The following is a 26,278-nucleotide window of genomic DNA, read 5'->3' as shown; positions in this document are numbered from 1 at the left end:
CCTCTGATGCGTCCATCAGAGTATGAATGCGTATGAGGTTAGGTAGGAAGCACTGAAGCTTAGCTTAGAAGAAAGTGAATGTTGTATAAAGTGCTCTGGGAGAAAAGAAAAGCACTATATAAGAATCAGTTCATTTACTTTTGGCAGTAGAGTGTGTGTTAGTTTTGTTTAAGTAGTTTTTCCTTTTTGTTTTTGCAAGAAACTTCTGATCATTACTGTTAAGGCTGGCGTTACTGACAATAAAGTAAAACACTATAACACAGACTTCTTTGTCTTTACAGTGATTTTTTTTTTTACAAACAAACAAAAGTAATTCATTTTGTTTATTCTTGATGTTGATTGACAGAAAAGAAATAATTGTTGCTTTGCATATCAAAAACTCAGTGTTGGTTCCATTTCCTAGAGCTGATTTGTTTGTTTTTTAAAATTTGTGGTAGGTTACAGGAAGAGTTCCAGTCCCATCACACCAGCCCTGAAACGGTTATCCTCAAGGAGCAGGTCTTCATCCAAAAGTCTGGAAAATCTAACCCTAACCTCACAAACGAGGAACGACCATCACTGCACGTGCAGCAGCACCCTTTAAAACTAAATTAGTAACATTAGTACATACCACTGCAGTCACAAGCAGTGGCAGTCCACTGCAGCGTGTCATAATGCAGCTTAGCCTTTCTCTATAGTTCAGAAGAATGTAAATGTGACTGCTCAGTAATGGTAAAGATTTTCAGAGGTACAACAAAAGAAATCTTGACGCCACCTTTTTAGGTACTTTCTCATGGTACCCAGAGAACCCAGTGTAATTCAAGCGAATGAATGGATCTAAGTATGGACGGTAATAAAGATAAACATGAGGTTTATCTTTATACACAGTTTTATCAGGATACAAAAGATGGCTGAGCAGTGATTTCAACATCAGCATACTTTTGTATTTATTGCATTGCACGATATTAAAATTCATCTCTTCCTTTCATTTTCCTCACTTCCACCAAAAGCCTCCAGCTCGAGGCTGATGACAAGCAGTGTGTCAGAGCCCGTCCTTCTGTACAACAAGGTGAATTAGCCTTAGTTGACTCGTGCATGTTGAATGGAGCTGTACATTTACCAGCTTGAAGAGGTCTGAATAAGAAGCTCAAATGTGTCCATCTGCCTTTATCACTGATGTGTTTGTGTTTGACCTGGTGTTTCTCTTTGCTTGATCAGATGGACAGTGGAGGCCCTTTAGAGACCAACATGAGATCTGAAACAAACACCAGCAGCTCCATGTATTATCTAATGTCATCTGTATGTCACATACCGCTTCCTAGTTGACATAATGTGTTGATTACATTGAAAGACTGAATGCTAATTTGTCGTGTAGATTATGTCACTTTTTAAAGATTAGAATTCAAAAACTGGTAGTTTGATTGTGTTTACTAATGTGTTTAAAAAGCAGTCAGTGCAGATGCAATGTTGCTATTATAGACAGAGAAATTCATTGGAATAGAATTGTGAATCCATCTATTCTTTTAAAACCAGTTAGGATTATGGGAGATGGGAGCGATAGACTGGAACCTGTTACAGAGTGAATAAACATACAATACATACAATGCGAAAGTCATAGTTTTCACTTTAAATAAAAAGGTCCAAATATCAGAGACGTCTTTTATCTCCTCTGTCATGACTGAACAGGTCAGCAACAGCATTTATCCTGCAGACTCTGCTGAAATCAAAGTCCAGGGAAACATCCAGTTTGCTGTGAACTACATCCAGAAGCTTGGAGAGTTTCATATTTTTGTGATGCACTGCAGAGATCTGGCCACAGCTGACAGAAAGAAACATCATTCTGACCCGTAAGTGCTGACTATAAAGAGTCTGAGCAAAATGGATGAAAGCAAATGTTAGATTATTATGTTTGTGAATGTTGGAACAACCCCATGTGTAGTTTAAAGAACAGTTTGAAATATGAATCACATTTGCTAAAGATATATTTTCTTGACATAAAGTGTCAAATATTCACTCTATGAAGTAAATCAAGTTTAGAACAAGAGTTTAATTCTGCTGTGCATTCACAGGTATGTGAAATGTTATCTTCTTCCAGACAAAACAAATTTGGGAAAGAGAAAAACCAGTGTAAAAAGGAAGACATTAAACCCCACCTACAATGAAATCCTCAGGGTGAGAGTGCCATATTTAATCTTATACACATTTCTGTTTATGTAAACCCTGAACCCTCGTTCAACTGAAAAAATAAAATGAATTTATTCATTCTATTCAAAACGTGTCCGATTATACTTGTTTCATGATTCTAGCTGTTATATTTACTGGCTGTGGTACATTTCCTTTTATTAATATAATGTCTGCTCAGTGCACCCTGTTCAGAAAATGACTATTTCATGAAAAAAGTAGCTCATTCTTATACATCGTTATCATATACATCTGTCCAAAAAGTTGAGATGGGGGCAACAAAAAGCTAGAAAACTGAGTGGTCCTGAGAAGAAACTGGTTTTTATTAAATTCAGTTTTCACCTAGTTTGGTTTACTAGCTCCTTACTTACTATAGGTCAGTAACATGACTGGATATAAAAAGGATACCTTTGAGAGGCAGGATTTCAAAAATGTGCAAAAAACTGCATCCACAAATTGTGGAACGATTTTAGAAGAATATTCTTGAATGTAAAATTGTGAAAAACTTTGACTATCTCATTATCTACACTAGTTAAAATCATCAGAGATTCCAAGAATCAGGAGAAATCTCGTGCACAGAGATCTGGGGTTGTATTTATATAACATCCAGTCAACAAGCAACTTTTAACAGGGAGCCTTTTGTCACAGCTGTCTCATCTGAGAGCAGGATGGAGTGGTTGGGCTTGTAACTGCAGATCAGAACCATGCAGCTATAGATCTATAGATATTTACATAAAGACACCAGGACAGAGGTCAGAGAGGCAAAGCCTCTGACCCAGTTCATGACATTAGAACCTTATAAATAACAATGAAAGCGAGAAAAGCAGAGGAGAGAAGGAACTCATCACATCTCAGGAGGCCTAACTGTTTAGCAGCATAACTAAGGGGCTGTTCAGGATTATCTGATCTAGCCCTGAGTACACATAAGCTTTGCCAAAAGGGAAATCTGAAGCCTTATGTTAAAAGTGGAAACAGTGTCTATCTCCTGAAAATAGGAACTGGTTTCAAGGGAGAGGTGCCGAACTTTGTACTTTGAGAACTTTGAGAAACTCCAGGAAGCGCAAATAATCCTGCACTGTAAGAACAAAGTGCTCCATTGGTATTTCAAACTATTCCAAATATTAGTTGTTCAAAGGAAGTATTATGAAGGACTAACCTTTGGTAATTGTGATGGGCATCAATGAGTCGAGTGCTACTTACTGTTTTTATGCTGACAATATTATAGAAACAGGATTTTACAGGATGGCATTAGCATTTATATCTAAGGATATGTTCTGAAAACGCTCTACATCTGTTCATTGTCTTTTCCTGTTTTACAGTTTAAAGTAATGATGCGGGTGTTGAAAACTCAGAGTCTGAACATTTCAGTGTGGCACGACAACAGCTTTGGACAGAGCAGATTCCTGGGTGAGGTGAACCTGAATTTGTCGGAGTGGGACTTCAGCAACACACAGATAAATGAATATGCATTAAAAACCAGGGTAAATGCTTAATTTCTCAAAGTATTATGTGAATATTGTAGCAGTTATTAGACATTTACTCAGCTTAATCCTTTAGGTGTCAGCACAAGCCTCAGCACCAGCTCCCTCGTGTCTTATCGACAGCAGAGCACAGATGAGAGTCGCTCTGAGATTCCTGCCGCAGACATCCCTCAGTGAGCTGATGAGGCCTTCCTTTTGATCAGCTCTTTTCCTTTATGTTTATCATTTATATTACTTATTGTGGTCTTATTGCACACACAGGTAGGAGAACATCTACGATGGAAAGCGCTGAGGTGCAGATTTGGGTGAAAGACTGCAAGAATCTTCTGCCGGTTAGAGGCCTCATTATCGACTCATTTGTGAAATGGTAGGAAACCTACAAAAACTCTCAGTACACTGTTTGCTGAGATCCAAAGTCTGAACCTTGAAATAACAAAACCAAAATAAACCGTTTAATATTTTCTTGTTTAATTATGGTAGCATAATAAAATAGAAATTACAAAATAATAAATTATTTCAATCAAACTGGTTTATTTCAAATAGTTTCTCCATTTAATTTCAATTCAGTTCAATTTTATTTATACAGCGCCAAATCACAGCTACAGTCGCCTTAAGGTGCTTTATATTGTAAGGTAGACCCTACAATAATACATTAATAATAATAATAATACATTTCAATCGAGACAGAGTGGAGACAGTTGTGTGATTGATTGTAGTTGGAGTCCCAAAGCAGCAGCTAATTATAAAAGTGATAGGTGACGTAAACAGCTATTGGAAAATTGCAAAAAGAGCTTTGCAAAAGTGAGAACTCCTGCTTCCTGTATAATTATTACACAATTAACCAATTAACTGATTATTTGTTTTATGTTACGTGAACATCATCTAATTTTGGACTAATGACCTTACAAAAGCAATTATTTGAAAATATCACTGATCCATTGTAGTACACCCATCATCTGAAAATGAGAATTCTCAATAGTTCCATATCTGCCTACAGCACATATTTGGCACAATATACAAACAGAGTGAAACCCAGAATGCAGAACTCACAGAGGTGAACTCAAAATCACAGCTTCACTGCTGGTAACAAAGGTGACAAAGAACAAAAGGCAAAATACAAAACTAAACAGTAACATTCAGTTCATAGAAGCTGAACTGAATGGAAGGAAAACAGACGAGACATCGTCTACAATAAGGGAGAACACAACAACAAACAGAGCAAGACGCAGACACTACATACACAAGAAAGTGATTAAGGGAAGTGGAGACACGTGGGCACACAGCTGAACTAAATCATGACTAATGCAACACAGGAAGCAACACTGAACACGATGCAAACGAGACTGAAGACTATCAAAATAAAACCGGAAGTAACACACATTGAGACTCAGGCACATGAACTGAATAGTGAGACTTGGGATAAACAGACATGGAGACACGACACTCCGGGAACACGACTGGGAGACTGCACATAGAAAAGAAGTAACATCATGAGAGACCAAGGACTAGAAGGAAAGATAAACACAAAGTAGTAATATTATATTCACAACAGACTTAAAGATAAATCATCTCTAAAATCCCAATGAAAGAATCATGAGTCCATAATAAATTCAAAAAGTGGGTCAAAGACCCAGGACCGTGACTTATTCATTTTTTACCATGTCTTATTTATTGATTTCATTATGATTACTTTGCACAAGTGTTTCAGTACCTCCCTTCCAAATGAATTGTTTCCTTCTATCTCCTGCCTTTCCTGCTGCTGTAGTACTCTACGTCCTGATACAAGCCAGAGAAGCCAACAGAGAACTCGCGTAGTGACAAGGACAGCCAATCCCATGTTTAACCACACCATGGTGTATGATGGCCTCCGACCAGAGGATCTCAGGGAGGTCTGCATTGAGATCACAGTGTGGGATCATGACCAACTCGACAATCACTACATCGGTGGTCTGAGGCTAGGCCTAGGAACAGGTGAAAGTTTACTCCATTGTCAGACTATCAAGCTCAAATGTGAGCTATGCAAACTCTTTTCCTCCTGGCACTGAACCTGGCCTTCACTTCTAAACCCAGTACAGTCTCAATACCTGACATGATAGGGTGGGGCTAGGTTTCACAATGAGCACACCTGAAACCTTGGCTGATTGTGACCTACACCCATTTTCACACCTTGGCTGGTGTGATTAGGTAGAGAATCATTAGGGGGTCCATTGTCCCTCTTGGTGGGTTAATCCCACAGAGCTTAAATCTGGGACTCTCCACCATTTGACCCTAGAACTGAAGAAGCTTCTCGGATGAGAGGTGAAACGTCTTCAAACTTAAAGAAGTCCAGACACTTTTCTTTCCAAGCTCCTTAGACAATATAAGGAGGTGAAAGCAAAGGAAGCCCTGTTGTCAAAGGGTCAGAGGTAAGTTACACTGTGGTCTACAGTAGACCACAGGTGGGGAAACTTTTTGGCACAAGGGCTTTAACGTTTTTTAAAATGTGAAAGACAGGCCGGGCTGGGTGTATGGGGATAGGATAAAGGAACCTAATTTACCCCATCCACACCTAAGGTAAGTTACCTACGTACTTTATTCAATATTAGTGGGAACAGTATTGTTGGTCACAATATCGATGTTTGGTGTCAGTTTAGTTGTGGCAATTCTCAGGAAAGCTTTTGGTGTCCGGGGTGTGTACAGTCTCGTAGGATGCTGCGTGCCCTTTTGAGACAGCACGTGCTGTACAGGTCCTTCAGGGAGGGAAGAGGATGTCCAACTATTGTTTGGGCCATATTAATGACCCTCTGGAGTGCCTTTTTGTGTGCTGTGGTGCAGCTGGAGAACCACACCGATGCAGTATGTCAGGACACTTTCAATGCAGCAGCAGTAGAAGATGGTCAGCAGCTCCTTCTTCAGGTCCATTTTTTCTGAGGATTCTCAGAAAGTGGAGACGCTGTTGGGCCTTCTTTAAAACCACAGAGGTGTTTGCGCTCCATTGGAGGTCTGAGTCTCTGTGCACACCCAGGAACATGAAACTGGACACCCTTTCCATACACTCCCCGTTGATGCTGACAGGCTGCAGCTCAGACTTCCTCCTTCTGAAGTCGACTACCAGCTCTTTTGTCTTGGTGATACTGAGGTCCAGGTTGTTGTCTGCACACCAATCTGACAGCCTCTGAACCTCAGCTCTGTGCTGTCTCGTCTCCCCCAGAGATGGTGTTCAACGAAAGTTTGCTCACACATGTAAGTAGAGCCAAACAACACCAGCATCTTCTGTGCCATCTCTTGGAGGTTTGGAGACTGCAGTTTCACTTTGTGAATGTTTCATGGAGTTAAACTTTAGAAACTTCTTTAGAATAGAGTAATACTAAAGATCTATCAGTTTAAATTGTAACTCCTGTAGTGCTGTTTTAGGGTCCAGTGACACTAACTGAAGAGAATTCTCAGTCTTTTCAAAATCTGAGAATTGGCTCCAGAGTTCTCTGTGCAGATCTTCCAGTGATTTCTTGTATTTCTTCCCATGTTGAAGGGCCTCCCTCTTTCAGTGTGAGGAAACGAGCGAATCTCATCCAAAATTTGTCTTGAGAATGAAGCAAATCATTTTGGCTTTGAAGGCTTTCACATTAACGTATATTTCATACATGAATTGATGTTTCAGTTGTAGCTTTGTGTTCTGCACATTCATGCAGAACAAGTATCTCCTGTTTTGAACTTCGGCACTTGCTGAGATACTTATCCCAAAGTTAACAAGTCAGCATTAGAGAGGTAAAGTAAGTTGTGGTGGTCAGCATTAGTTTCTCCAGAGGAAAAATACATCCAACTTGGGGTTTTTCCTCTTTCACTTTATCCTGGATTCTTGTCAGCAGCTTAGTGTTTTTTACTGTCAAGTTCAGCAATCCATCTGCAGTGACATTCACAAGTTTACGCCATGGGTATTTATATCGTGACATGGACAATACAACCACAAGTAGTAATACCCCTGGGAAGCATTTAGGAAAACTGGTGGGAATGTCTTGTGTATCTGCCACGCAGCGCTGTCATTTACAGACTTGCTACACTTTATATTCAAACCTTTTAAATGTTTTCAGGGTGTCTGTGATTATACAGAGTCATAATGTTGAAGCTTTCATGTAGATATTCACTTACAGCAAATAAAGCAGAGGTTGTGCTCACCAAACAAGCAAAATAAAAGGCAGAAAATGATGCTGGGTGCAGTTTCCCCCTCCAGGGGCAAGGGTACCTAGACCCGGGGCTTAGAGTACGCTTGGGGAGTGTGATTGTGTGTACAGCGTCTCTTTATGTCTGTCTCCACGTTGGGTGAGTGTTGAGAGCATGAGGGTGGGAATAGATGTTTGTATCTGTGTGTGCCAGTTTGTCTGTGTCTATATGTCAGGTTGGGTATCAGACGCCACCTCTCTGGGGACATCTCAGGCCCTCCAAGGTTTGAGGCCCATCTCCCCACCACTTCCCCTGCCGGTGGCAGACGCCTCAGACATCGGGTGCGTTGGTGGTTCTTTGTGTCCGGGGTGGGCGCCCAGGTACCCACCGGCTCACTCCTTGGCGGCTGCTTATCGGGGCCTGGAGCCTGGGGCTCGCCGGGCCACTTCGGGATGGGGTGCCCTCGGCCTCGGGCCCGGGCTCGGTCACTCAGGCACAGCTGGCTGCCGGCGGAGCTCACGGGCACGCCACTGCAACCCCCTGGCTTCTGCTCGCGGCTGCTGAGTGACCCCTCATCTGGGGCTCTCCTCAGCTCTTTCTGGGATAGTGACGCGGCTGCCCCTCTGTTGGTCTTCCTTGGTCTCTTGTGTTCTGGGGGCCTCTGGATGTCTGGAGTTTTGATCTCCTCCATACCTGCTTCATGCCCTGGAGGACGGGGCAGTGGCCCCCACACCCTCTAGCAGATCATTACATGAAGGAACCTTTTTAAAAACAAGCTGTTCATGCTCACAGGTGTACACACGGGTGATCACACACACAAACTACACCCTTTTGAGCTCCTACCTCAAAGCACACTGTGCGCTGTTGATCTCACGTGCTGCACCATAATGTTTAATATTTAGTATTTACTGTCATATTCCCATATATCATTGTGATCTTGTTTATTACTCTCGCCTTCTTCTGCTTGCTTTCTTTTTTTCTTTTCTCAACAGGTGATCCAGGTGATCGATATGTATTTTTTTTTTTTTTTTGTCTGCTTATTCTGTTGGTTTTTGTTTTTGCCCTTTTCCCATCCCTCTTCTCAGGTTTTTTTTTTTTTCCTTTTTCTTTCTCCCTTTCTTTCCCCAGTAAAGTCTGTCCCGTATTCAGCAAGTGAAAATAAAATAAACAATAAAGGTGAATCAGATGGACCATTACGGCAAGGCTGGGATGGTCCATTTGGTAAAAGTAAATCCGTTGGGCATCTTTCTTCGCCTTTAGACAATAATTCTGATGGCAAAAGAACCAAACGGGACAGGTTAAAAAAAAAAAAAAAAAAAAAAAAAAAAAAGAAAATGATGCTGGCACTTTATGGTTATTGGTGATTTATTTTGTTTGAAGCACAAATTAATTGTTAAACTGCACTGCTAATGTTTTTATTTAGTAAAATTCAGTTCATTATTTAGTGGTCCTGTCAGAGAAAGGTGCGTTTGGGATACAACAGGTCAGGCAAAGAACACTCTGATAATAATGGATCTTTGTGCGTTTCTCTGTTTAAACAAATATGGCAGGAATATTCCCCTCCGCGAACCGCTACCTTATCGTGGTGGAAGGGTTTGTGTGTCCATGGGATCCGCGGGGCTTTTGCTCCCTGTTAGGGTCTCCCATGGCAAATTGGTCCTGGGTGAGGGACCAGACAAATAGCGATTCAGAAGACCCTTATGAGGAAAACATCGAGGGAACAGCCTACCTTGCCCGGGATAGGGTTACCGGGGCCCCGCCCTGGAGCCAGGCCCAGGGAGGGTGCCCGAGGGCGAGCGTCTGGTGGCGGGGCACAGCCCGAAAAGGGGACATGGGCCCATCCTCCCACAGGGCCATCACCCGCAGGAGGTGCCGTAGGGGTCGGATGCATTGTATGCCGGGCGGCGGCCAGGAGTGGAGGCCCCTGGCGGACTGATCCCCGGCTACCAAGACTGGCAATTGGGACATGGAATGTCACCTCTCTGGTGGGGAAGGAGCCTGAGTTAGTATGTGAGGTTGAGAGGTACCGGCTAGATATCGGCTTGCGGCCTGTACGTTGGGGTTCTTCCCGGTGGATGAGAGGGTTTGTTCCCTGCGCCTTAGGATCGGGGAACAGGTCCTGACTGTCATCCGCGCTTATGCGCCGAGTGTCAGTTCAGAGTACCCAGCCTTTTTAGGGTCCCTTGGTGGGGTGCTGGAAGTTGCTCAACCAGGAGACTCTGTTGTTCTACTGGGAAACTTTAATGCTCACATGGGTAATGACAGCGAGACCTGGGGGGCATGATTGGGTGAACCGGCCTCCCTGATCTGAACCTGAGCGGTGTTTTGTTATTGGACTTCTGTGCAAATCACAGTTTGGCCATAACAAACACCTTGTTCGAACATAAGAATGTCCATAAGTGCACGTGGCACCAGGACGCTCTAGGCCGCAGGTCGATCGACCTACGGCCACCTGGTGGTGAGTTGGATCAGGTGGTGGGGAGGACGCTGGACAGACCCAGTGCACCTAAACGTGTAGTGAGGGTGTGTTGGGAACGCCTAGCAGAGGCCCCAGTCCGTGAGATCTTCAACGCACACCTCCGGCAAAGCTTCAACAGCATTCCGAGGGAGACTGGGGACATTGAGTCTGAATGGATCATGTTCAGCATCTCCATTGCCGAAGCTGCTGCATTGAGCTGCGGCCGCAAGGTGGTTGGTGCCTGTCGTGGTGGTAACCCCCGAACCAAATGGTGGACACCAGAGGTGAAGGGAGCCACCAGGCTGAAGAAGGAGTCCTATCGGGCTTGGTTAGCCTGTGGGACTCCAGAGGCAGCCGACAGGTACCGACAGGCCAAGCGGAATGCGGCTCGGGCAGTGGCTGAAGCAAAAACTTGGGTATGGGAGGAGTTTGGAGAGACCATGGAAAAAGACTTTCGGACTGCCTCGAAGAGATTCTGGCAAACCGTCAGGCATCTCAGGAGGGGAAAGCGGTGCTCTACCTGCACTGAGTATAGTGCTGGTGGAACGCTGCTGACTTCGACTGAGAAAATTGTCGGGTGGTGGAAGGAATACTTCGAGGACCTCCTTAATTCCACTGACACGTCTTCCGAGGAGGAAACAGACTGGCAGACCGGGGTGGTGGTCCCCATCTTTAAGAAGGGGGACCGGAGGGTGTGTTCCAACTATAGGGGGATCACACTCCTCAGCCTCCCTGGGAAAGTCTATGCTAGGGTGCTGGACAATGCGGTTTTCATCCTGGTCGCGGAACACTGGACCAGCTCTTTATCCTCTCAAGGATACTTGAGGGTGCATGGGAGTTTGCCCAACCAGTCTATATGTGTTTTGTGGACTTGGAGAAGGCATTCGACCGTGTCCCTCGGGGTGTCCTGTGGGTGCTACGGGAGTATGGGGTGTCTGGCCCATTGCTACGGGCCATTCGATCCCTATACAACTGTTGTAAGAGCTTGGTTTGCATTGCCGGCAAAAAGTCGGACTCGTTCCCGGCGGGTGATGGGCTCCGCCAGGGCTGCCCTTTGTCACTGATTCTGTTCATAATTTTTATGGACAGGATTTCTAGGCGCAGCCAAGTGACGGAGGGCTTTCACTTAGGTGGCCTCAGAATCTCATCTCTGCTTTTCGCGGATGATGTGGTTCTGTTGGCTTCATCGGGTGATGGCCTCCAGCTGGCACTGGAATGGTTCACAGTTGAGTGTGAAGCAGCGGGAATGAGGATCAGTGTTACAGGCCCCACTATGATGGGCGCGTAGCCAGATCACAATCCTGTAAAACAGGAGAGAAAGTGAACAAAGGAGGAAGAGATAGTATTATCTATAGAGGGAGTATTAATTGAAAGAGTGACAGGATTCTGTTTTCTGGGTGTAATAGTGGATGACAAGTTAACATGGAAACCTCATATTGAACATGTTAAAAAAAAGTTGGCTAAAAGTATTTATATCCTGGGTAATGTAAGATATGTATTAGATTACAAGACAATGAGAATATTATATTTTTCATTGTTTCTACCCTATCTGAGTTATTGTGTTGAAGTATGGGGGAATACATACGTGACTAATATGAAATGGTAAATGGACTGATTCTTATATAGCGCTTTTCTACTCTCCCGGAGTACTCAAAGCGCTCTATACAACATATCGCATTCACCCAATCACACCCATTCATACAAGCACTTTATCTGTACTTAGTGCTATTCTAACTACATTCACACACATTCATACTCCGATGGATGCATCGGAGAGCAACTTGGGGTTAGTATCTTGCCCAAGGATACTTGACATGCAGACTGGAGGAGCCAGGGATCGAACCACCAACCTTCCGATTAAGAGGTGACCTGCTCTACCTCCTGAGCTACAGCCAACCATCCATCCATTTGCTTCCGCTTATCCTTTTCAGGGTCGCGGGGGGCGCTGGAGCCTATCCCAGCTGTCATAGGGCGAGAGGCGGGGTACACCCTGGACAGGTCGCCAGTCTGTCGCAGGGCTAACACACAGGGACAGACAACCATTCACACTCACTCGCACATTCACACCTAGTGGCAATTTGGATTATCCAATTAACCTATCCCCACAAGCCCCACAATACATACGTGACTAATATGAAACCATTATATTTATTACAGAAGAGAGCGCTTCGAATTATGCATAATGTTAAATATAGAGAACACACTAATAGTTTGTTTATAAAATTGAAATTATTAAAACTAGAAGATATAGTGAAATTACAGACATTAATTATTATGTTTAGGGCAAAAAATAAAACACTACCTCTTAAGTTACAAAGTTTATTTGTATTGTGTTCAGAAAATGGGGACGGCAGAAGGAAGTTTTATTTTAAACATCGGTTTGCTCGAACCACACAAAGGCAAATGTGTCCAACAGTCATAGGCATAAGAAACTGGAATTCTCTCGATGATCATCTTAAGTGTTGTACAAATGTTTCTCACTTTAAAATCTGCTATAATAATAAAATGATAAACCAGTATGAAGAAGTTGAAAATAACAGAATTTAATTGTAGAAAAAATTATCCTTTTAGTTTGATATTTAGTGGTATTGCTCATTGTTGAGTATATTGTTCTGTTTGGTTTGTTTTGTGCAGAATATTGTCAGAGTGTAATTTTGGTTGCCTACTTGTATTGTCACAGATAGGGGGCAGGTGTCAATAAGAATTTATTCTTCTTCCTGCTCCTTTTCATGCATGGAAACAGTGTTACTTTAATTGTGAGGAAGGTTGTGTATGGGAAATGAATTACTGCTGTACCATGTGTGAAACAAAAATAAAAATAAAATAAAATAAACACAGGAGACACGCTGCCGTTCGCCTGGTCAGTCTTGCCAGAATGGAAAACTTACGGCAGCTATGCACCCGACTCAGTTCCCAAAGCACGCTGCTGCCCCCTACTGTCCAAAGTGTTATACACTCTCCTGGCAACAGGGAACTTACATGACATTGTGGATTTAAATTACACCAATAAACCAGCAAAATAAAACATGCATAATAATCTCCATATATCACGACACTTAACTCACAATTGTGACCACATATCTGTGTGGATCACATGCTCCCAAACAAAAAAAGATGGCTCCAGACATTTCAAGAAAATACACAGAAAGTTTACACTTCTTAACACTAAAACTCGCTCACCTAGAAACAGTTCTTGATCTTCGTATTTCAGAGCGAAGGTATTTTGTCAGTGTATGTATCAATATGGGTTTGTGTATGGCACGACCGTGCAGGGGAATGGTTGGTATGGGATGTAGTGTGGCACAGCAAGGGGTGGCATTCCCCAGACTGGCAGGGCTTGTACTGTACAAAGTCCAGCGGGGTTAAGTGACCCATGTGCTCGGTAAGATGGCTGGCCCAGGGATTCATATGTGAGAACCCGAGGGGGTTTCCTGCCCCTGGTAGATCTCCTCACTGTGGCTTCCTGAGGAGTCAGCGGTCGAGCCTCATCACCCTCAGTCATTGCCTCTGGACACTCCTCCGCATCAAGGTGTTCTGGATCAGCAACAGAGCAGTCTGCAGTTTGGTTTTCACCTTGTTCTTGTTCAACTTCTCTTTCAGAAGAAGTGCCTCTAGGTTGCTCTGCCATATCACCTCCTGACCGTGGCATGTATATTTGTTTTCCAGGGACATTCTGGGCTCCTTCTATATTTCTCTGGGACTGACGCATTGGTCTCAGATTCTTTGTTTGGCGTTGAGCCTGTGGTGATACTCTGAGCCAGTACTGCACTCTGGGTGCTTCACTGTCTGAGTTTTCCGAGTTGCTGCTTTCGGGCGTATCCATCCCGTCATGTCCCACAGCAGGGTCACTCCTTTTCCTTCGAGCCCCTCTGGATGGCAATGGCCCCCTCTGCAGGTCAGGTAAGTCCACAGGTAGATTATTTACAAGGTGTAGGAGGTTTCTGTGAAGTATGCAGGTTTTAGCACCACCTGCCTCAGAGCATACTTGCATACTGTAAATGGGGCTGTCACCCACTTGTTCCTTGACAACATACACAGTTTGCTCCCAGTAGGGTCTCAATTTTCCAGGTCCTCCCCTCTCACTCATATTACGGACTAGGACCCTGTCACCAGACTGGAGAGTGACTGTGTTCTGTATGTGACGATCATAATACTTCATACCCCTTGCACTGGAGTGCTGGCTGTTCTCAGCTGCAATGCGGTAAGCCTCCTTCATCCGTGACGCCCACTTTTTGGCATAACTCTGAGGTGTTTCAGATTGATCTCTGGTTAACAGGCCAAAAATTAGGTCTACTGGGAGGTGGGGGTGCCGACCAAACATGAGGTAGTGGGGTGAAAAGCCTGTGGCCTCATGCCTGGTACAGTTGTAGGCATGCACTATCTGGGGTAGGTGCTCCTTCCAGGTGCTCTTCGCCCTCTCCTCCAGCGTCCTTAGCATTTGGAGCAGCGTCCTGTTAAATTAGAAATATCCTGTCTCAGAGTGATGCTGAAAAACTAGTTCATGCATTTATTACTTCCAGGCTGGACTACTGTAATTCTTTATTATCAGGATGTCCTAAAAACTCACTGAAAAGCCTTCAGCTGATCCAAAATGCTGCAGCAAGAGTCCTGACAGGGACTAGAAAGAGAGAGCATATTTCTCCTGTTTTGGCTTCCCTTCATTGGCTTCCTGTTAAATCCAGAATTGAATTCAAAATCCTGCTCCTCACATACAAGGTCTTAAATAATCAGGCCCCATCTTATCTTAATGACCTTGTAGTACCATATCACCCCATTAGAGCACTTCGCTCTCGCTCTGCAGGCTTACTTGTTGTTCCTAGAGTATTTAAAAGTAGAATGGGAGGAGAGCCTTCAGTTTTCAGGCCCTCTTCTGTGGAACCAACTTCCAGTTTGGATTCAGGAGACAGACACTATCTCTACTTTCAAGATTAGGCTTAAAACTTTCCTTTTGCTAAAGCATATAGTTAGGCTGGACCAGGTGACCCTGAATCCTCCCTTAGTTATGCTGCGATAGACGTGGGCTGCCGGGATTCCCATGATGCATTGAGTTTTTCCTTCCAGTCACCTTTCTCACTCACTATGTGTTAATAGACCTCTCTGCATCGAATCATATCTGTTATTAATCTCTGTCTCTCTTCCACAGCATGTCTTTATCCTGTTTTTCTTCTCTCACCCCAACCGGTCTCAGCAGATGGCCGCCTCCCTGAGCCTGGTTCTGCCGGAGGTTTCTTCCTGTTAAAGGGAGTTTTTCCTTCCCACTGTCGCCAAAGTGCTTGCTCATAGGGGTCATATGATTGTTGGGTTTTTCTCTGTATGTATTATTGTGCTATCTACTGTACAATATAAAGCGCCTTGAGGCGACTTTTGTTGTGATTTGGCGCTATATAAATAAAATTGAATTGAATTGAATTGAAATCGCTCGGCTGGGTTGCCCTGTGGATGATATGGTGTTGTCCTCGAGTGAGCAACCCCAGCCAGGCGTCGTAGGGCCATGAACAAGTCATTTTCAAATTCTCTGCCCTGGTCATGGTGTAGCCGCCTTGGAAATCCGAACCTGGGGATGAAGTCATTGAATATCTTCTCCGCCGCCGTCTTTCCCGACTTGTTTTTCGTGGGGTAGGCCTGAGCAAACCTGGTGAAGTGGTCGATGACTACCAAGATGTACTCGTAGCCCCCCCTGCTGACTTCCAGGTGCATATAGTCCACAGACACCAGTTCCAGCGGCGCAGAAGTGGAGATTGATCCCATCGGGGCTCTGATCTGTTTGACCGGCTTCTTTTTCTTAATGCAGGGGCATTTCCTGATATTGATATTGTGTTGGAAGCACAAGCTGCCTCCGCTGTCCTGCCGTGCGATACAGTAGCTGGTTTTCGATATTGAGCTTTCCCCACTCGTGCATCAACTTCCTCACAGGGCCGCTGGCTCTCCTTCTGTCGTCATTGGTTATTACTGTTTTGTTTCTTTCAGTTTAATCAGTTCGCTGATAACAGGATCCCCCCTTTGTGATTTCACCAGATCACTGTGACAGACTGTAAATGGTGACCTGTTCACAGGTGGCTCCGGGCATGTTAAGCTCAGGGCAGCAACATATGCAACGTCCTCTGTCTTTGCTGACTCACAACCCTCCCAGGCAGCACGGACAGCCTCTCCTGTGAGCTCTTCCGTACACTTTGTGAGATAGGTGTCGATGTCAAGTGGGAACCGGGAGAATGTATCCGCGTCTATGTTCACCTTCCCCGGCCTGTACTTGACATCGAACCGGAAATCTGCCAGCTCACCCACCCAGCGGTGGCCCACCGCATTAAGCTTTGCAGTGCTCAGCACATAGGTGAGGGGATTATTGTCCGTATAGACTGTGAAATGGGGTGCATAAAACAGGTAATCCCTGAATTTCTCACATACCGCCCACATAAGGGCGAGGAACTCCAGTTTCCCTGAGTGCAGGTTATAATTTTTCTCAGCAGGGGACAGAGTTCTCGAGCCATAAGCGATGACCCTCATTCTTCCACCCTGGCGCTGATACAACACCGCACCCAGTCCCTCCTTAGAGGCATCTGTGTGGAGTACAAACGGGAGTTCAAAGTCTGGATACGCCAACACGGGTGGGTGCGACAGAGTGTCTATCAGCTGCTCTAGTATCCTCTGGTGCTCATCTGTCCACACGATAGGTGTCTTTGATGGCAACTGGGCCCCCTTTCCCTTCGTGAGCTTTCACTTGCTACTGCTGGGGCGGTTTTCACTTTCAGCAGCTCGTAGATTGGCTTAGCGATGCTAGAGAAGTTTTGGATGTACATTCTGTAATAGCTCCGAAACCCAAGCAGCTTCCGCACCTCACCCACTGTATTTGGTGTTTTCTCTTGCAGCAGCCTGATCGCCTCAGTGTCTTTTGGGTCAATCCTGACACCATCAGCTGAGACCAGCCTCCCCACATACCTGACCTCCTGCTGGAACAGCTCACATTTTGTGGGCCGAAGCTTGACACCATGGGCTTTTAGAGCCCTCAGGACCTGACGTACTCCCTCGACATGCTCATCAAAAGATTTTGCGTAGCAGAGGATGTCGTTGAGATAAGGGATGCAGCAGCTATCACGCAGGGAATCTAACATCTCCTCCATGCTGCGTTGAAAAGCGGCTGGGGCATTGGAGAGCCCAAATGGGATCCTCACCCATTCATAGAGACCCCAAGGAGTGATGAATGCTGTCATGTGTCTGGATCCCTCTGCCATGTAGCCCTGGTGATAGGCTTTGCCTTGATCCAGGATGGTGAACCAGCTGTGGCCTCCTAGTGTGTCTATGAGGTCCTGGATGCGAGGCAGTGGGTGGCGGTCTGGTACAGTCTTTTGATTTAAAAGCCTGTAATCGATACATAATCTCAATGTTCCATCTTTTTTTCTGACACACACGACAGGTGCTGCGTACGGTGACTTTGACTTAACTATCCACCCTTTGGCAAGCAGCTCCTGGATGTATTCTTTAACCTCTTTGTAGAGGGGTTTGGGCACTGCAGCATAGGTTCGCTGTACTGGGATGTTGTCCTTTAAATTTATGGACATTTGCAGGCTTGGAATACACCCTATGTCTTCGTCATCACAAGCAAAGGCTCCTGACTCCTCGTATAGCATTTGTTTCACCTTTCTCTGTTGCTCATCACTTAGGTGACTAACATCCACTGGCGGGTGCCACAGTATAGTAGGGGGCAGGTCACTCATGGGGCTTGGTGGCAAGTCAGTGTTGCCCCGGGCTTGACTGTGCTCGCCGCTTGGGCTGCCTGTTCCTATTACTCCATCAATGGCTTCAATGGTACCTAGGACTTAGGACTTACGATCCGCTGATTCATTGATTACTTTTAAAAAACAGCTGAAAACACATCTTTTTAAAATTGCTTTTTGCTAACTTTGTTTGTATTTTGTCTTTTTAATCTGTTACACCTTGTAAAGCACTTTGTGATCTCTATCTAGAAATGTGCTATATAAATAAAATTTTACTTACTTATGAAGCGAGATCGATCAACTGTAGACCAGACAACAAACGACGGAGGCCCAGAAAAGTACAATCAAACGATGAGTTTATTGACAACGGAGAACAACCGTCAGCATATGGCTTATTTGCTCTGACAAAAAATACACTGAGTTCTGGTTTTATAGCATAGAGGATCACACCCCACACATACACGCCAATACAGGTCAAAAATACATTATGTCCAGTCATTGTTTACAGACAAGGGTACATCTTGTACATCTCTAATAACTATAAACAGACATATAACTTCTCTTTTCTATAACACCTTCCTTTTAAGGTAATAACTTCAAGCTTCAGGGCCTCTAAGGGCTAATAATGGACCCTCGTCCTCAATCACTAAGTAGACTGAATTGGCGCAGGTCTCAAATAAGAAGCAGAAGACACTTGGGCCTTCGCTCAGGCCTGCTACTAGATTTATGTGTATTGTAAGCATGCATGCAATTAACCTGCTATGTTCTCATCTTCCCTCAACATGTATCACCTGGACACTCTCACCAGTGAAGCTTAAAACCCTCTTGGATAGAACATCAACTCTAAACAAGCACAGATATGCATTGTGTATAAAATGAACTAAACCTGTGAATAGAATGAATGTGATGACAAACATATTCAATGCAATATGAACCCTGTAAACAATATTACTGTTAAAATAATACTGTAGAACATGTTATTAATGCATTTATCATAAGGCAGAGTATATGGCAGCAATAAAAGAATCTCTAAATCCCAATACTTACTTACTTAGGACCGTGGAGCTGGGCAGGACGACCGTCTCTGTAGAGTGGTTGGAAACTGGTACCTTCACAAAGGGTCTCTCATCCTGCTGGATTGCCAATAGCCCTTCACCTATGCTCAGTGGCAACAGTGGTGTGTCATCTAGGTTAGGTTCAAACAGTACGAGTGGGCTAGAGTCACTAATGTCTAAAGATACTCCACACCTAATATATGCTTCTTGACCAGGATTAATAGTGGCACCTTTCCTGCCCACCTTTACAGTCGCATTCTGTTCTACTTTTGGTTTGGTCTGTATGAAGCTTACAATAGCCTCTGCCTTTGCACTGTTGATCTCTAGGGCACCAGTCAGCAGGTTGACGAGGATGGACATGATTTTGGGTCTGCTCTCGTTACTCTTGATGAGTTCTTGGCTGACATTAAAACCAACCAATGGTCTTTCTAAATCTAGCCGACTAACTAGGAAAGGTACTCTAATGGATAGATCTGGATCGTTGTTGCCTTGCAAGTTTACCACCACTTCCATCCACCCATCATATGGCACTGCCTCCCCCGTGACCGCAGTTACACTGAGTTCCTCATCCATTAGTTCACTCAGTGGGCGGATCTCTTTTTCAGGTAGGTACTTGTTCTTCCATGCGTGGTCTATGATGCTCACATTTGCCCCGGTGTCTAACATGGCAGTCACTGCATAGCCGTTCATGCTGCGTTTCAATAGGGATTTTCGGCCAATCAGTGGGGCAACTTTCTCAGGTGGGAGTCGGTGGTTACCCGTCTGTAAACTCATAGACTGGTCCCTCTTTCCTAGCTCTAGTGCTGCGGCATCGTGGAGCTGGGATTTGTCCCTTGGGTTGGTCAGGGGTTGCCCCTCAGCCCTGACCGGCACTCGTTTCCCGACTGCATATTCCTTTTCAAGCAGCCAATAGCACGATGGCCAACTTCTCCACACGAAAAGCAGTGGTTACAGCTTGGCCTGGCTTGGGCTACACACTGTGGACACCCATATGATCTTTGTGTCTTTCTGTCCGATTTGGTCTTTTCAGAGGCACCCTGTTGGACAATTTGATGGGCAGCCCCGGGCACCAGGGCTGGAGCAGTGAGCTTTCTCAGTGTCTCCATTGCCTCCGTTAGAGCCTCGACCTTGTCTTTACCTTTGACTCTAGTCTCGCCCACAACGCCGGTCATTCCCTCTGGCTCTGCCACTGTGCTGTGGGCTTGTGTGAACTTCCGGCTGGTGCTACGCCCCAGTCTGCGTTTCCTCTCGTTTTCCTCCATCGTGGTCTGGATAACCTGTCTTAAGAGGGCTTCATCATAAACAGTGGGGTCAGCAAGGACCGGCTTCAGGTCCCGCCTGAGATCCTCGTGCCTTTCTCCCATGCCTTGATAAACTGCGTTCAGGAACACGCCCTGGAGTGTTGAGGCATCATACTTTATGACTGAACTTGCCCGCTTGGATGTGAACGTTATTCTCTGTTTCAGTCCGATCATGCGATACAGGAATTGCTGTGGAGATTCGTTCTCGTGTTGTTTAGCACACATCAGTTCCTGAAAGAGCTCAGTGCTGGTTTTCTCACTCAAATGGGACTGTAGGAAACTTTTCAGTTCTGTAACTGTCAGGTCTTCCTTGTTCACAAGCATGTCTTTAAAGTTTCCACCCTTGATTACGCGTAGGACTCCTCTAATTATGTTGTCATCTGTGTGTTGTTCCCTGCGACCGTCATCAATCTGTTTGCAGATGCTGTTAAAACTAACGTCCGATGTAGTATCAGTTATTTGCCCACCATGTATTTTGAATTCCTTCCTCTGTAACAGGGGCAAGTCGCGAAGGGCAATCACACTCTCGTGGGCTGGGGCAGGCAGTGCTCCCGCAGTCATGTGGTGTTGCTGGGGAATCAGTGGATGTCTGATGTCAGTTGGTGGTGAGTTCGTGGCACGAGGCCCACTGATGTGACCGCAGCTACCCGTGCTACGCTGTGGTCTCTCTGGGTCGGGTGTGTTGATGCTGTGTCTGTGAGATTTGTTCTGCCCCTCCCCTGAACCTGTGAGCAGTTGGTGTATGTCAAGGTTGGGGGTTGCCACTTCGGGAGCGTAGCCACCCATGGGAGATATATGTTTGTCATTAACATTATCACTGGCTGGTGGCATTACAGGCATCCCTTCACCACTAGCCAGATCTTTGGGGGGTGGTCTACCCTTATCCCGGTTAGTAATAACCAAGTCAATAGTGTCTTGTAAACATAACAACATGACCAAGCCCTCATCCTCTAGCTGTAGGAGTGTAGAGCTGTTCATATAAGCAGTGATGTACTCAATGCAACCTTCCTCATCGTCCTTGTTCAGCCTTTCTGAGTCCAGTTCAGCCACCGGGTCAAGGTGAGTTGCGATGTCGTATGCTTCATCAGCCGTTAGCTGGTAGAGTTTCTTTTTGATGGACCAGCTGAGTCTTCTCCTCTCGTCGCCTGACATGACTTTTGTTGCAGCCTGGTGGCGTTACTGGTCCCACCCTGTTTAGCAACACCGTCACTTTGGGTCCAATGATCACTGGATCAGCCGGACGAGCCCCCAGAAATCTGTTACAGGCCCCACTATGATGGGCGCGTAGCCAGATTACAATCCTGTAAAACAGGAGAGAAAGTGAACACAGGAGACACGCTGCCGTTCGCCTGGTCAGTCTTGCCAGAATGGAAAACTTACGGCAGCTATGCACCCGACTCAGTTCCCAAAGCACGCTGCTGCCCCCTACTGTCCAAAGTGTTATACACTCTCCTGGCAACAGGGAACTTACATGACATTGTGGATTTAAATTACACCAATAAACCAGCAAAATAAAACATGCATAATAATCTCCATATATCACGACACTTAACTCACAATTGTGACCACATATCTGTGTGGATCACATCAGCACCTCCAAATCTGAGACCATGGTTCTCACCCGGAAAAGGGTGGAGTTCCCACTCCAGGTTGGGGACGAGTTCCTGACCCAAGTGGAGGAGTTCAAGTATCTCGGGGTCTTGTTCGCGAGTGATGGGAGAAGGGAGCCGGAGATCGACAGGTGGATTGGTGATGCGGACGCTGCACCGGTCTGTCGTGGTGAAGAGAGAGCTGTGTAAAAGTGAAGCTCTCAATTTACCAGTCGATCTACGTCCCTACCCTCACCTATGGCCACGAGCTGTGGGTAGTGACCAAAAGAACAAGATCGGAGATGGATGGATGGATGGATGGATGGATGGATGGATGGATGGATGGATGGATGGATGGATGGATGGATGGAATATGTGGTGCTCTGCTGTCTAAGCCAGTGGTTCTCAACCTTTTCACAGTGAGTACCACCTCAGAAAATATATGGCTCTTAAAGTACCACCCTTATGACTGATATTAAAGTACAGAAGTATCGGCCTATTTAACAACATATACAGTTTACACTAGACAATTTTATTTCTTATATGAATGTTATTTATTTTAACTGCCATAAACAGTCATAACTGTACTTGACTGAAACACCCATCATGTGACAAAATGACTGCATTAAAACATTCAACAGCTTCATGAAAACATCCATCCATCCATCCATCCATCCATCTTCATCCGCTTTATCCGAGGCCGGGTCGCGGGGGCAGCAGCCTAAGCAGAGAAGCCCAGACCTCCCTCTCCCCAGCCACCTCCTCCAGCTTATCCGGGGAACACCGAGGCGTTCCCAGGCCAGCCGAGATATAATCTCTCCAGCGTGTCCTGGGTCTGCCCTGGGCCTCCTCCCGTGGGACATGCCCGAACACCTCACCCAGGAGGCGCCCAGGAGGCATCCTTGTCAGATGCCCGAACCACCTCAACTGGCTCCTTTCGATGTAGAGGAGCAGCGGCTCTACTCTGAGCCCCTCCCGGATGGCCGAACTTCTCACCCTATCTCTAAGGGAGAGGCCAGCCACCCTTCGGAGGAAGCTCAGGAAAAAAAGCTTCATGAAAACAATCGAAACATAAACAACAAATTTCCTACTTGTGGCACTAATGAAGATTTATCGTGTCTTATTTGGTGGTCATTGGCAACTTGGCCTCCGTACCTAATGAAAGGGACATGCATGGCTCTGTAAACACAGTTCAGTGAGCTCAGCTTCAGCCTTAGACTTGATTCAGCATCCAATCTGCTTCTGTATTTTGTCTTTATGAAGGTAAGTGAAGAGAAAACCTTCTCATACATATGTGATCGCAAATGGAAAGAGACAGCACACAGCCTTGTCTGAAAGTGCGGGGTATTCGCTGTTCAGCGAACCCTGTGATGGTTTCATGCATTCATTACTAAGAATGCATGAAACTAAGAACAACTCTACGCACAGCGTCCTAGGCTCATCCTCTGTCCCACTCCAAAAGAATCTGAACTTGATGTGACTTCAATCACATGTCTTCACTGTTTTGTGTCGTTTGATGCTATCATGCACCAGAAGTTTCACTGGTATTGCTAAAATTGCTACTAGAGCTTGTGCTGGGTTCACTGTCGTCAGCTTCAGTTTCTGCTGTGCTGGTCAAAATATTCACTACAGTTCTCCTTTTGACTCTTCCTGTTTGTAGCCATGATCGTGTCGCTTTTGAACCATCATTTTTCATTTGTCCACTTGCCATCACGACTTAGTTTGTCAACCCTTTTAGCTACTAGTTAGGTTGGACTAGTCAGCATGCCAACTGAATATACCTTTTCAAAAAAAAAAAAGACAAAATCTAGTTTAAACTCAATTTCGGTTATCTTGCGGTAAAGAACATTTAATGTATGCATATTTTAAATAATTATTTAATCTTAAAAAAAATCTTGAAGACTTCCTGCGTACCACTAGAGGGAGCCCACGTGCCATCAGTGGTACACATACCACAGATTGAGAACGACTGTTCTAAGCAAAGAAACTAAATGAACTAAATGTCAGATCATTCAATCAAGTGGAAAGGACTGCATATTTTTAAGTTGCACTTTATTATAAATTCAAGATGATGTCACAAAGTTTACAGATATATTAACTCCAGTTTTATTAATATACCATATATTCTGTTATACTGTTATTAAATTTAGTAAAGAATGAAACACATCAGTGGGATTCAGACAGGTGGCATCCACTGAATAATGCCGAAAGTAAGCAGGTATTACTGTGATCTTTGCCGCGATGACTGTTAATTAGTTTAGAAAGCCAGCGCTTAAATGGACTACCACACAGTGCTCCCACAGCAGCTTTTCACTGACCTCATTAATCACCCAGAATGTTTAAACAAGCGTTTCCAGTTTAGAACTGCATTCAAGAAAACTCTGACCTCAGAATATCACTCTTCTTATCATTGATAAGCATGTGTTAGTATGTGCTCTCCTCAGGAGAAATTGTCACTTTCAACAAAAACTAAAAATTCAAATAGAAAAACCTTAAATGTATGGACATCACAGTAATCTAGACATCACTTTATTGGCGTTCTTCTAATGTCCCATTTTTGTGAAAAGCAGGAGGTGCCTGGAAGGCACAAAGGTTGCTTTGTGACTGCCGCACACAGTCCTGTTAGTTAGCTCAAACAGCTCATAAGAGTTACACACCCATCTGAATACATCAAGCTAATACTGGTCTAATACACTGTTGCAGCCCAAGGGGAGAGGCCACCATCCTGACGACTCATGGGACTTTTCATGCTGATGTTAATGTGTTTAAGTTACAGTCTGATAACAGCCATTCCAGTTAACTTGTGTTCATGTCTCACTGTTGTTGTTGATGTACAACGGGAATTACAGCTGTGTTTGTTCGGTGTGGCTAGCAATGATCACAATGACTGAGACTGATGTGCCTCTGGTCATTGTTTCTGTTTGGTTGATGCTAATAAAGCTGTAGTGCAAAATGTCTGAATACTAAAACTGACTGTAAAAAAAACTTTTTACATTTTAACAGATGAAAATATTTAAAATGAATGAAAGTCGTCATAGAATGTGAAATTAAATTCAGTTTCATTTATAAACATCCAAATTATAGCAACAATAACCTCAAGGGGCTTTATATTTAACCCTAAGAGGATAGGTAACTACCCGAGTCAAAGCTCTTGTGAAGAAAGCGCTCTTGATGACGCTCTGCAACTGAGTAAAAGGACGTGTTTGTAGTCGAAAGGAGGAGGGGGGACTCCCGGCAGCTGCATCTATAGCTTCGGCCTCTTGATGAAACCTGTCATACAAATCCCTCTGTCACCCTGTGTGACCTCAGAACTGTCATTAATGCCTTTAACAAACATCAGGAGCTGAGCTGTGTCTTGATGTTTTGATGATGGAATCATAAATATGTGAGCGTGGACAGAATAAATTTGCCTTGGTAAAGGTCAGAAGTGTTTGGAGTGCATCATCTAGTGACATCTACCTGGTATTGCAGGAAAATGCAGCAAAACACAGGAAAAGGTTAAATAAATATTTAACTTATTTAGGAAAATTTTGTAGTTTTGTAAATGTTTGATAGGCTGGATTAAACAGCCTAACTGGCCATCCTTTGCCCACAAATGCCATAAACGTAAAGGTCAAACTTTGAACATATTGTGTCTAACTTTTCTTAGTCCTTACTTTAGTTTGTTTAAAGCTTTACTGTAATGTTCCCTGTTAATTCCTATTAATTTTACCCCAACAACAGAACAAACAATACATTTCACCTGTAGATAATACTTTCAAATTTATGTCACTATTAATAGATTTTATTGTAAAAATTTTTATTGTCAATTTTGCTCCATCTTTTACTCTTCTACTGGATTTCTTGCCAGTATAAACACCAGTACTGTACATTGTGTCAATCAATGAAATCAGTGTAATGTTTGTGCTTGTCTGTGCAGGGAAGAGTTACGGTGTGGAAGTGTCTTGGATGGATTCAACGACAGATGAAGCTGATTTATGGCAGAGGATGTTACGCTCTGACAGTGAATGGGTGGAGGATGTTTTACCTCTGAGAATGATGCTAAAGAGCATTTCAAAGTGACACTGTATAAAATGTATTGATTAATGTGTAGAAACTACACAGCACAGTATATACTTTTAGATGATCCACATATTATCCAATGGAAGCAACCAATAGTGTGTATGGAGTCATATATGATGATGATCGCTGTATTTTAAACATGTACACAGTTCATATAAAATCTAGGTTTTGTTGTCCAAATCACATGTTAAATCATTATTTAATAAGAAATGCAGAAAGCAGAAATGATAATCTATGCTCTGACAGGAGTCACAGTAATTCATCAAATTCTCCATGTGATGTAAGCACTAATGAACTGTATAGTATGATTACTACAGCAAGCAATA

General features: G+C 44.2%; 2 protein-coding genes across 2 annotated transcripts in view; both read left to right on the top strand.

The window, feature by feature from the left end:
* Positions 1-1,202, top strand: part of LOC120442174 (synaptotagmin-like protein 2) — a 7,334-nt gene extending 6,132 nt beyond the window's left edge. The window contains exon 6 of the mRNA XM_039618019.1: positions 438-1,202. Coding sequence (XP_039473953.1) covers positions 438-583 — 146 coding nt within the window. The 3' untranslated portion in view covers positions 584-1,202. The remainder of the gene's footprint in view (positions 1-437) is intronic.
* On the top strand, positions 438-26,278 carry LOC116312760 (synaptotagmin-like protein 2). Its single transcript, XM_031730245.2, has 10 exons — positions 438-498; positions 990-1,048; positions 1,198-1,278; positions 1,666-1,826; positions 2,049-2,151; positions 3,480-3,641; positions 3,718-3,814; positions 3,903-4,008; positions 5,407-5,612; positions 25,810-26,278. The coding sequence occupies exons 2-10, from the start codon at positions 1,007-1,009 to the stop codon at positions 25,950-25,952; spliced, it is 1,101 nt and encodes a 366-aa protein (XP_031586105.2). The 5' UTR covers positions 438-498; positions 990-1,006; the 3' UTR covers positions 25,953-26,278.

This window comes from Oreochromis aureus, linkage group 10 (assembly GCF_013358895.1).
Source record: "Oreochromis aureus strain Israel breed Guangdong linkage group 10, ZZ_aureus, whole genome shotgun sequence".
NCBI lineage: Eukaryota > Metazoa > Chordata > Actinopteri > Cichliformes > Cichlidae > Oreochromis > Oreochromis aureus.
Note: the sequence above shows the minus strand (reverse complement) of the source record. Positions and strands in the feature narration are given on the sequence as shown.

Bases quoted from the DNA above. Each gene is read 5' to 3' on its own strand.
- LOC116312760 (XM_031730245.2), top strand. From the start codon at position 1,007: ATGACAAGCAGTGTGTCAGAGCCCGTCCTTCTGTACAACAAG. The intron at 1,279-1,665 runs GTATGTCACATA...ATGACTGAACAG, and splicing joins TGTATTATCTAATGTCATCT to GTCAGCAACAGCATTTATCC. The intron at 4,009-5,406 runs GTAGGAAACCTA...CTGCTGCTGTAG, and splicing joins ATCGACTCATTTGTGAAATG to TACTCTACGTCCTGATACAA.